Genomic DNA, 9,868 nt, shown 5'->3' on the forward strand with positions numbered 1-9,868 from the left:
ACTCCCCCTCCATCCACCGAGCAAAGGAAGAAATTCTGAAGAAATTCTCTCTCCTCATCCAGTGTCACCAGGCTTGTTATCCTTCCCCCTAAATGGCTCCCTGTGCTCACCCCTTCCATCTCTGCTGCCACTGTCTCAGCCTGGGCCACTGTCCCCTCTCTCTCTGCATCCTCACCAGTCTTCCAGCTCCCACTCCCAAAACCCTTTAAAGGCTTCTCACTGGCCTTAGAATAAAATCCAAACTCTGTAAAATGGCTTACCAGACCCCATGCTCTCTGCCTTCCCCACTCACCAACCAGTCTCTCTGCAAATCCACCAACTCCTAGATCCAATCAGACTTTCTGTTCTTCTAACACCCCTCTTACCTTCCTTAAGACCTCACCTGAGGCTGGCTATGCCCAGGACATTGCCCTTCTCTCAGCCCCCTCACCCTTTCCCCTACTCATATCTCTCTCTGGGTTAGGCCCCTGCTCAGTGCTCTCACAACTCCTTGTATTTTTCAAATCAAGAAACAGGTAATTTTTTATTACTGTTGCTTAATATTCAGAGTCCTACACTAAGTGTGAATTGGGGGCAGGCAGGATTTGCCACAGTATTTGCAGTACCCAAGATGATGCCTAAGACACAGCAAGTGCCTTATGAGTGATTGTTCAATGAGCCAAGAGGTAAGGGCTGGCCCAAAGCCTCTCTTCAGGGGTGGTTGAGGGTGAGGGTGAGGCCAACTTCTGCAGCAGGTCAGCCACATACTCTGTCTCTGAATCCCCAGTGACATCTCAACAGGCAAGGTGGGTGTTTGTCTGCCTCCTGTAGAAAGCAGTCAACACTGCTCGGCAGCTCAGCTAAGTTGTAAATGTGGTCTCAGAGTCCTGTGGATGGTCAGGAGGTCAGCAGTAGCAGCAGAGGGGACCCTAGGGTCATCCAGGTGCCCCAAATGCTGGCTGGGCAATTGGCCGACTGCCCCTTTGGTACTCAGCCTAGGCCAGGCCGCCATCAGGATTCGCTAGGCCCAGCAAGTCCTCTGCCAGGCTGGTGAGCTCATTTTCCTCCAACGCCTCCACCAGGCGCTGCAGCGTGGCGCGGCGGCCCTCCGCCTGCACAAAGCGCCGCAGAAGCTGGAAGGCCTGCTCATACAGCCCCTCGCGTTCATACTCATAGGCCAGGGCTTCGAGCGCCGGGTCCCGCAGCGCACGACAACTACGCTGCAGGGAGCGCCCCACCTTGCGCCATTTGAGGCCCACGGAGCGCGCGAACATCTGTTGGTCCTGAAGGTTTAGCGGCCGGTTCACTGTGGGCGGAGTGGGAAGCAGAGTGAACTCAGGAAGCCCCAGAGCCGGGACCCTTCCAAACCCGCCCCACGATTTCCCGGCCCAGACCTCTCTCCTCCCCCAACTCCATCACCCCGGTGACTCCGCCTCTCCGCACAAGCCTCACCTACGGGCTGACCCTGGAATAGAAAAGTCTGGCCAGGTGGCGGCGGCAGTGGCTTCTCCTCCGACAGAGAGGGGGCCAGGGAGTTCGAAGGGGTTGGAGCGACCTCCACGTCTCCACCCTGGCCCCCCGGACCACACGTCAGATTCCGGAGCGCAGCCTCCAACTCAGCGAGTTCCTCGTCCCGGAGCCGGTCGGGCTAGGGAGGGGAGTGCGGCGTCGGTGGAGGTCTTAGCCGCGGATCCCCGCCCCACCCAGCCCTGGCCCCAGCCCGGCCGCACTTTATGAGCGAAGATGCAACTCAAACAGCGCTCTTCATCCATCAGCAAGTCATCCAGCAGCTCCGCACCGGCGCGCAGCTCCAGTTGCAACTGCACCGAGCGCAGAGCCAGCGCCGCAGCCAAGCCGACTTCCAGCGAAGTGCGCAGCGCCCCCTCGCGGTAGGCGTGGATGAAGCGGCTGCAGGGCTGGCGCCCGCAGAAACGCAACTGCAGGATCAACTGCCGATCGCTGCGGTGGATCTTGAGCATCTGCAGCACGTCCGGGCTCCCGCTCTCTGCGGAGGCGGGCAGTCAGGCTCCAGATGGTCCCCATGCGGGGCCATTCTCCAAACGGCCGGGGAAGGAGTGAAGCCCACGGTCAGACCTGAAGCCATGGGGATTATCCCCAGAGCTCTCAGCAGGGAAAATCGGTATGCGAATAGCAACAACTCAGAATAGAGGCCAGGACCTATTGCAGGGCACATCCTAAGATGGAGTGGGTGCCACCATAGCCCCACCCCCGGAGCCCCAAATTAAGGTGGGAAAAAGGGGCGTTGGGGAGAAACTTTGCAGCACCGAGTGGGACATATGCCCTGGGCAGCCAAGCTCTCTGAGTAGGCGGCTGGTGAGACTGGGGAGAATGAGAGGTCTCAGATCTTTGGCCTCCACAAAGTGTGGCTCTGGCTACCCTGGAAAGAGAAGGACTCTGGGTCCAGGGCGCGATCCCCCAATTGGCATCAGCCTCCTGTTGCCTCTGCCCTGACATGGGAAAAGGAGACCTGAAAGGTAGGTACTGGAAAGGGGTCTTGGGCAAGGAGTGCTGCAGTAAGAGAGGAAAAGAGGAGAAAAATGTGCAATTAGTAGAAAGCAGTGAGCCAACTGGTCTGGGGCATGGGGATCATCGAGCAGGAGAATGTTAGTGCACACATAGGTAGATCATACACAGACCCGGGAACACATGTCTACATCCAAGAGCACACACGCGAAACAGAGAAGACAGTTTATGAAACCGGTGGTGAACCTCCTCTTCCCCACCCTCATCAATTTTCCATAACACAGTGGTTAAGTACAGGCCCATAGTGTTGAAGAAGTAGGGCTGGCCCAGAAAAGTTACCCAGGCCATCCCTTCCTCTCCAAGTGCCCGCCCAACCACGCACCTGCCAATGCAGTCCGCAGAGCCCTGTACACCGCCATCTTCTGCTGGGGGTGAGCGTAGGCATCCGACAGGACCACCTTGTCCAAAGAGGGCTCCACAAACAAGTATGCACTGCCTACCCATTCTTCGGGCCCATTTGGCCCAGCCGCCATCTTGCCTCCTGGAGATGCAGATAGGCATCCTGATTACCTCAAACCCAGCCCCGGAAACACATCCAGCCCCACATGGTCCAGCTGTCCCTTCTTCAGCTGGTACTCAGCTGTCCACTCAGCCTGCACACTTGTGAGGGGAAGTTGATCATCCCACAGACAGCCGCTTGTGTGTCTGGCTCTGCACAGCCCAGCCCAGCCCAGCTCAGCCCAAAATTGTAGTGAGGAACCCAGGGTCATAGTGTTGGGAGAAGGCGGTACTGTCCTGTAGTAGAAGCAGAGAGAAGTTGTGCCCCCTGCGTAGGTCAGGTGTCTCTTACCAAAGCTGACAAAAGACATCTTCATCCTGAATGGTGCCCATGCCCCACAGCCAACTAGACCCATGTCCTGGTATGTCCTCAGCTTAAACTTGAGCCCCCAGGATCCCTATGGGACTACAGCCCTCCCTCCTCATAGCAGTTTTCTCACCTGGATTCCTACCCTACATCCTGGCTTTTCACTTCAAAGGACACCTGTAGTTTGCACCTGCCCAGCTTCTCTCTCCCTGACTGACATTTAGGGCCTTCCCTCTACCCTATTCTCAATCCACGTGCCTCTTGGGATAACTAAGCCCTACTCCTAGCTCCAGGTGTGGGCATATGAAACAGGTCCCGCTAATCTACATATTCCATTCACCTTTCTGCAGTCAAATGCTCTGCCACTGAACTATACCTCCTCCATTCACCTTTCTGAAATGATTAGTTTAGAGTTGGGTAGATTCAAGTTGGACAAATTAGAATCAACCTGCAACTTTGGCTGGACCAATAGGGAAGAGGAACTAGTTTTCCTACCCTTGGGGGGTGAGCTGAAAAGAAGGGTAGGTCTTTATTGCCACTGCTTAGGAAGAGCCTGGCTGAGAATGAAACTGAAACAGAAGGAAACAAGGCCCAGAGATGAAGAGGTGCTCCTAACCACACTATGCCCCTGGCTCTAGCTGCACCCTGGACTTTTCAGTTATGTGAGCTAAATTATTCCTTTTCTTTCTAAAGTCTTTGGAGCTGGACTCTTGTCTTATGAAACTCAATGTTCTATTACAGATTCCTTCCCTGTCCAGAGCCAGTCAGGACCCCTTGGCACTAGTATCTCCCCCATCTATCTTCTGACGTTCCTAGCAAGGGGGCAAAATTCCCAGCCAGGGAACCACTGCACTGACCCTCAGTCCAGTGGCCTCCCATGAGGCAGCAAGTGGGGAACTGCCCTTCCTCTTCCTCCCCACCTCATCTGAGGCAACATCTCACCCTTTCGCAGAAACATGGGTTCAAGACCCCACCTTCTGCCCCATCAGCCACACTTCTTTACTCTCTGGTCTTTGGCATTTACTTTTGGGCTAGGAGGGGTGCTGAGCCCCAGCTGTGAGCACCCTGTACATCACTGCTCTGGGAACGACAGGCTGGGGCAGCCACAGCTGGCACCTATTTACATGAGGGACAGGGAATCTCAGGGGAGGGATGCCAGAAGGAGCCAGGACCATAGCCTCGAATATTTTAGGGGAGGTAGTGGGGATCCTGAACTCAAAGCAGAGGCTGTGTTTTAGATCTGTCCCCAGACCCTAACCAGAGAGCCAAAGCTGGAACAATAATTGGGCAAGGGCCTTCCAGCATCATCCAGACCTGACAAAAGGAATGATAACCTGTGACGGTCCTACCCTGAACACAGGGGACATGTCTCCTCTCACCACCCCCCACCAATAACTTTTTGGTAGAAAACATTAATACTTGTGTATTTACCCAAAACAATAGTCTATGGGGGTAGGAGGAGATTGGGGGGATTTTAACTTTCATTGTATTTAACATATCCTACTTTATGTAAAATAGACACATTTCCTTTCTTTAAAAAGGCAAACTGTTTTTCTTAAAAAACAAAAACAAAACAAAAATGGGGTGAGACTATGTAGGTGACAAGTAAAACCAAGAGTGGTAGGGAAACAAGTGTGGAGCCCTGGGGGAATGGTTTAGGGGGTAGAAAAGTGTAGAACCCTGCCCTGGAAACGTTTCCTCTATCATGTCTTCTTAGCCCGCTTGCTTGAGGGTGCTGACCCGATGGATGTAGTCCCGTGGCAAGGGATGGAAATGGGGGCGGGAGGGGGCAGAGTCTGGCCAGCACGCCTGTCAGGAGGCACTGAAAACCTGGAGGAGGGGGAATGCTCCATCATACTCACTAGGACTGGGCAAGTGGGAGAAGTCAAACACGTCTGCTGGAGCCCTTGACTCCCATCATCTCTTTAGGAACTTCTTTCTATATGTCTTTCCACAGAAGCCTCTCCTCGGGAAGCGCGGCGCCTCACCCACCCAGAGACCGCCTCCTGGAGACGCTTAGATGGGCTGGGGCTGAGGGACACGTGGGTGCCAACCCAAAAAATACCAGCAGAGGCCAGCGCCCCATTAATACAACCCAACAGTCCCCAGGCAGCCCCACCTTTGGCCCAGTGGGCTGCCACGGCTTGCGGGCGTGGGCCCTAGAAGACTGAAAGCCTGCGACTCCCAGCATTCTGGCAGGCGCGTACCCCACTGAGCTGCGCTTCCAAGCTCTTGAGGGGAGCTCCCCAGCCTCCCACTAGCCCACCCTCACGCTGGTGTTTCGCACGCGCAACTGACTGGGGTGGGCAAAAGGCCTCTGCTCACAGATTTATTCAGAGACAGGCCCGCCCTCTCACCCGCGGAGCTCTGCGGCCTCTCGAAAGCTCTTAGATGGGACAAGGAACCTGCGGGGGCCAAGGTACGTACCCTCTCTCCGGCCTTCCACGGAAACAGCCCAATAGGCCGCCGCCACCACTTGGCCTGGGCAGCCGCAGATGACAACCGCGCCGCGCCTATGCTCCTGAACCGCGATCCACCTCTGCTCCCGCCAGCACCGAGAAGCCTACCCACCGTCTGCACTAACTTGGCCTCCGCGGCCCGGCCCGATTCCCACGCCCGCCGGGCTCCAAAGGACTCTCGCTGCTTCCGGGTGTGCGCGGAGCGCAGGGGCGGCGCCCCAGCCCGAGCCTCCCCGTCCGCCCCGGCGTCCCGCCCCTCAGGCTCCGCGCCGCTCCTTCCCGCCCGCTCTCCTCCACCGCGAGTCCCCAGCCTCTGCGCAAAGCCCACCTGGTCCGCTGAGCAGGTAAGACACTGGCACCCGAGGCTAGACGGCAGGAAAATCTGCTCGCGGCAAGGGACTTCAGGAAAGTGAGGCTCTCACGAGGCCGTAGGTCTCCAGGGTGAGAGCTGCCCCGCTTCTTCTGCAGGCAGGAAACAGACGGACCGACAAGGGAGAGTCTCCTAGGGACCAGAATTTTCTGATGCCTTCTGGGGGGGGGGTCGAGCTCGATGATCTTTGATCTCCGCAACTCTGACACTCAGAATGGGATGCTGTTGGGTTCCAGGTTCAAGCCTGATCTAGGATATCTAAAGCCCCAGGATACACGCACAAATTACAGCAGAGACTGTTAGCCTGGAAAATATGAGAAAACAGAAAATTGGCAAGTGGTGTGAAACGTTATGTACTAAAATCTTCAAGCACCTTAAAATAAGATCGGCAACTTCAAAGAGGACGCACACTTTCCGACGCCTGCCCCCCGAAAGGCGGCGCTCGGGTGTGGGTCTTCGGAATTCCAGCTGAGTCTAAACCGTCCAGCCGGCGCCTGGGCTTCTTGGGGGTCAGGATCGCAACTTGAATTCAGTGCTCCTCGGGCTCCAGAGCTCCAAGCTTTTCTGCCACCGGCATTTCAAGGGAAACACCCGAGACGTCCTTCCCCCGACCCCGAGAAGTGGAGGAAGGGATGGAACCAACCCAGTTAGGGCGGATTCGGCGGTGCCCCACCCGCGGCCCCGCTTCCTGATTGGTTCGTGACCCCTGCCAATTAAAACTCTCTAATGCTCTCACTCTATTAACCCTATCGTCACTCTCTAGTGACTGGCAGGGCTAGGACCGGGTTTCTCAACTTGGGACTAGTGCAGTCAAACGGCGCTTGTTGAAATTCAGATTTTCAGGCCACACTCCTTCTAGAGAGCCTGATTTAGTAGGTGGGCCAGTGGAATTTGTATTGCGAACAAGTGTCGGAGTGATTCTGCAGCTCCGCGCTGTCTGAGAAGCCTTCATTTCAGTGGTCCTACAGATGGGGCTTGGGCCCAGGTCTTCCTTGTACTCAGGGTGGAAGTTGGAAGGGAAGCAGTTCAGTGACACTTTTAATATTAGTCTGGGCAGCTCTGAGGGTGTGTATAGGGAGGCGGGGGAGGCAAGGTGGGCTCTCTGAGCCGGGGGCGGGGCCTGTGCAACCACCCTCCAACTTCTCCAGGGAAGACTTTAGTAACTAGGAGTAATATCCGATAACATCGTCCAAAATCAGGGTATTCGGCTTTATCAACTTTGCGCATAGGTCTTGGTTGCGTTCTTTCTAATACTGCATAAAATGGGGATATTTTTCAACAAGTGATAACGTAGTTTAAAGGAGAATCTTTCAGCATCCAGGGTTGACTTCGCATAGGGCCCCATGCTTGGTTTAATAACTTGGTTAAACACTATACTGTCATTGACTTGAAATTCTGAATAATATTTTTAACAAAGAGCACCGCGTTTTCATTTCGCACCAGGCTCCACAAATTATTAGCAGCTCCTGGTCCACAGCATTTCTACACATAGGCTCCGACGTTCTCAACACTCTGGTCTTCCTGAGCCCAGGGATATCCCTCTCTCTCCAGGCGGGAGCTGCTGGGAGCATCGGAGCCCCCACGCGGCAATGGTCCACCCTGCAGAACTACCTGAGGAGGTGCTGGCACACATCTTTCGCCACCTACCCTTGCGTGACCGTGCTGCTGCAGCCAGGGTTTGCAGAGCCTGGGCTGCTGCTGCCACCTGCAGCTCCGTGTGGCACAACACGAACATCAGGTGAGCTGGCTTCACTCCTTCCTCCTGCCACCCTCCCGCCTTCTCCCTCTCTCCGTGGAGTCAGGGGTTGGGGAGATTCAATGACTCTTATAAAAAGCATATTAAAAAGCATAATCATTACTAACATTTCTTGATCGCCTACTGTGTAGCAACCATTGCTGTAGGTGCCTTATATAAATTAATAGGTAATATTATCTCCATCGCACAGATAGGAAATTGAGGCAGAGATATCTGACCACTTTTTGCAGGTCACTCAGCTAAGGAATGGCAGAGGCAGAATGTGAACTTGGCCATGCACCGCCTCATTAGAGACCATTGAGAAAGCCCGGCTTCTAAATATCATTGGCTCTCCCTGCCAGGGTTTCAACTTGTTGCAGAGGCATCTGAAGTTTTCTATTTAAAGGGATAGAGTGGGAGTTCCCTCCTAGCATTAGCGGCTACCTTGGAGCAACCAAGGCATGGTCGGGACAGGGAGTTGTGTTGGTAGGGGGCATAAAGAGGAGATGGTATCTGGCACCCAGGCTGAGGTGCCAGATGCCTTTTCTCCACCGCTCAAACCTCAAGTTGCGACTTTGAGCAAGAAGACATGCTGCTACCATATCTATCCGCCTGCCTGGACCACGTTCACAACCTACGGCTGGAATTTGAGCCGTCGAAGGAGTCAAGCCGCCGGGCAGCCACGGAGTTGTTGATCGCACTGGCGGGCCGTTCCCCAGGGCTTCGAGGCCTGCGCTTGGAGTGCCGTGGAGAGAAGCCATTCTTCGATGCGGGCTGGGACGTCCTGGACGCAGTGCACGGCATCTGCCAGGCTGCCCATGCACTGCATCACCTTGACCTGCGGCGATTGCCCTTCACGCTGGATGACGCGCTAGTGCTGCAGGCGGCACGTGGCTGCCCTGAGCTCCGCAGCCTTTTCCTAAACAACGGTACGCTGGTGGGCAGCGTAGGGCCGGGCTCGGTGCTCTACCTACTAGAAGCCTGCCCACGTCTGAGCGTCCTGGGCCTGCACCTGGCCAGCCTGTCGCGCACGGCCCTCGAGGCGCTGGCGGCGTCGGACCGCGCTCCTTTCAAGCTCCTGGCCCTGCGATGCGCGTGCCCAGAGGACATACGTGCACCCCCATTGCCGAACGAAGCCTGGGAGGCGTTGCGCCGCCGCCACCCTGGACTGGCCGTGGAGCTGGAGCTGGAACCGGCACTGCCGGCCGAGAACGTGACACGTATCCTGCAGTCTGCTGTGCCCGTGGCTACGCTGCGCCTCTGCATCTCTGGGGACACTGTAGGTCCCGTGCGCTTCGCAGCGCTGCATTACGCCGCAACGTTGCGCGTGCTCGAGGTGCGCGCCGCCGCCTCCGCCGACCTGGATGCCGCACTGGAGTTGTTGGCGGCGCGCTGCACCGGCCTGCGCGAAGTGCACTGCTTCTGCGTAGTGCGACCCTCCGTCCTGCAAGCCTTCCTCGCTCAGTGCCCGCGCTTGCGCAGCTACACGCTCAAACTAACACGGGAGCCGCATCCCTGGCGGCCCATGCTTGTGGCGTGATGGGGCTAACGTGCCACCCCTCCCCAGCAGACGGGTGACCTCTGAGATTTTGGGTGGGTTTGCCGACGCACACGCCAACTGCTAATCCGTTCCTTCAGAACTCTGTTGCCCCTTGTACCTCTCGGAGATTGGGGGCGCCCTGAGTCCGCTCTGTGCTCTCAACATCTGCAGACGCCCGCTGCCCGGTACTGGGATCACCGTCCTTCAGCCTACCCACTCTGCAAACACTGTTAACTCCGCGGCCCCGGCGTGGGGTGGGAGGGGAGGGCACAGGTGCAGGCTAGGCCTCAGGGGTGAGTGTGAAATAAATCCTGTAGTATCTCTCCTAATTGTGAAAGACCCTATCGGCTCTGGAGAGGGAGGGCGGAGGCGGGAAGAGCCGTCTGGGCAGGGATGTAAGAGATGGAGACCTCGAGATCTGGTGCACTGATGCGGC

At 56.3% G+C, this 9,868-nt stretch overlaps 2 protein-coding genes across 7 annotated transcripts; one reads left to right on the forward strand and one right to left on the reverse strand.

Moving 5' to 3' along the window:
* Window positions 1-493: 493 nt before the first annotated feature.
* TRADD (TNFRSF1A associated via death domain) lies at window positions 494-6,253 on the reverse strand. Of its 4 annotated transcripts, none has more exons than XM_025045373.1 (6): window positions 6,116-6,253; window positions 5,191-5,359; window positions 2,846-3,004; window positions 1,710-1,984; window positions 1,432-1,627; window positions 494-1,285 (listed from the first exon to the last, which is right to left on the reverse strand). In XM_025045373.1, the coding sequence occupies exons 3-6, from the start codon at window positions 2,994-2,996 to the stop codon at window positions 975-977; spliced, it is 933 nt and encodes a 310-aa protein (XP_024901141.1). In that variant the 5' UTR covers window positions 2,997-3,004; window positions 5,191-5,359; window positions 6,116-6,253; the 3' UTR covers window positions 494-974. The 4 variants fall into 4 exon arrangements, with proteins under 4 accessions (XP_024901141.1, XP_024901142.1, XP_006909805.1 ...); XM_025045374.1 differs by lacking the exon at window positions 6,116-6,253 and adding an exon at window positions 5,756-5,928; XM_006909743.3 differs by lacking the exon at window positions 5,191-5,359 and having other exon boundaries at window positions 6,116-6,251.
* FBXL8 (F-box and leucine rich repeat protein 8) lies at window positions 6,005-9,761 on the forward strand. 3 transcript variants are annotated; one of them, XM_015587755.2, is made up of 3 exons: window positions 6,005-6,131; window positions 7,709-7,895; window positions 8,460-9,761. In XM_015587755.2, the coding sequence occupies exons 2-3, from the start codon at window positions 7,747-7,749 to the stop codon at window positions 9,430-9,432; spliced, it is 1,122 nt and encodes a 373-aa protein (XP_015443241.1). In that variant the 5' UTR covers window positions 6,005-6,131; window positions 7,709-7,746; the 3' UTR covers window positions 9,433-9,761. The 3 variants fall into 3 exon arrangements, with proteins under 3 accessions (XP_015443241.1, XP_006909803.1, XP_015443242.1); XM_006909741.3 differs by lacking the exon at window positions 6,005-6,131 and adding an exon at window positions 6,726-6,852; XM_015587756.2 differs by lacking the exon at window positions 6,005-6,131 and having other exon boundaries at window positions 7,757-7,895; window positions 8,144-9,761.
* The last annotated feature ends 107 nt before the right edge of the window (window positions 9,762-9,868 follow it).

Source organism: Pteropus alecto, unplaced genomic scaffold, assembly GCF_000325575.1.
Source record: "Pteropus alecto unplaced genomic scaffold, ASM32557v1 scaffold42, whole genome shotgun sequence".
Lineage (NCBI taxonomy): Eukaryota > Metazoa > Chordata > Mammalia > Chiroptera > Pteropodidae > Pteropus > Pteropus alecto.

Bases quoted from the DNA above. Each gene is read 5' to 3' on its own strand.
- TRADD (XM_025045373.1), bottom strand. From the start codon at position 2,996: ATGGCGGCTGGGCCAAATGGGCCCGAAGAATGGGTAGGCAGTGCATAC. The intron at 1,985-2,845 runs GTGCGTGGTTGG...CCGCCTCCGCAG, and splicing joins TCTGCGGACTGCATTGGCAG to AGAGCGGGAGCCCGGACGTG. The intron at 1,628-1,709 runs GTGCGGCCGGGC...TCCCCTCCCTAG, and splicing joins GTTGCATCTTCGCTCATAAA to CCCGACCGGCTCCGGGACGA.
- FBXL8 (XM_015587755.2), top strand. From the start codon at position 7,747: ATGGTCCACCCTGCAGAACTACCTGAGGAGGTGCTGGCACACATCTTT. The intron at 7,896-8,459 runs GTGAGCTGGCTT...TCAAACCTCAAG, and splicing joins TGGCACAACACGAACATCAG to TTGCGACTTTGAGCAAGAAG.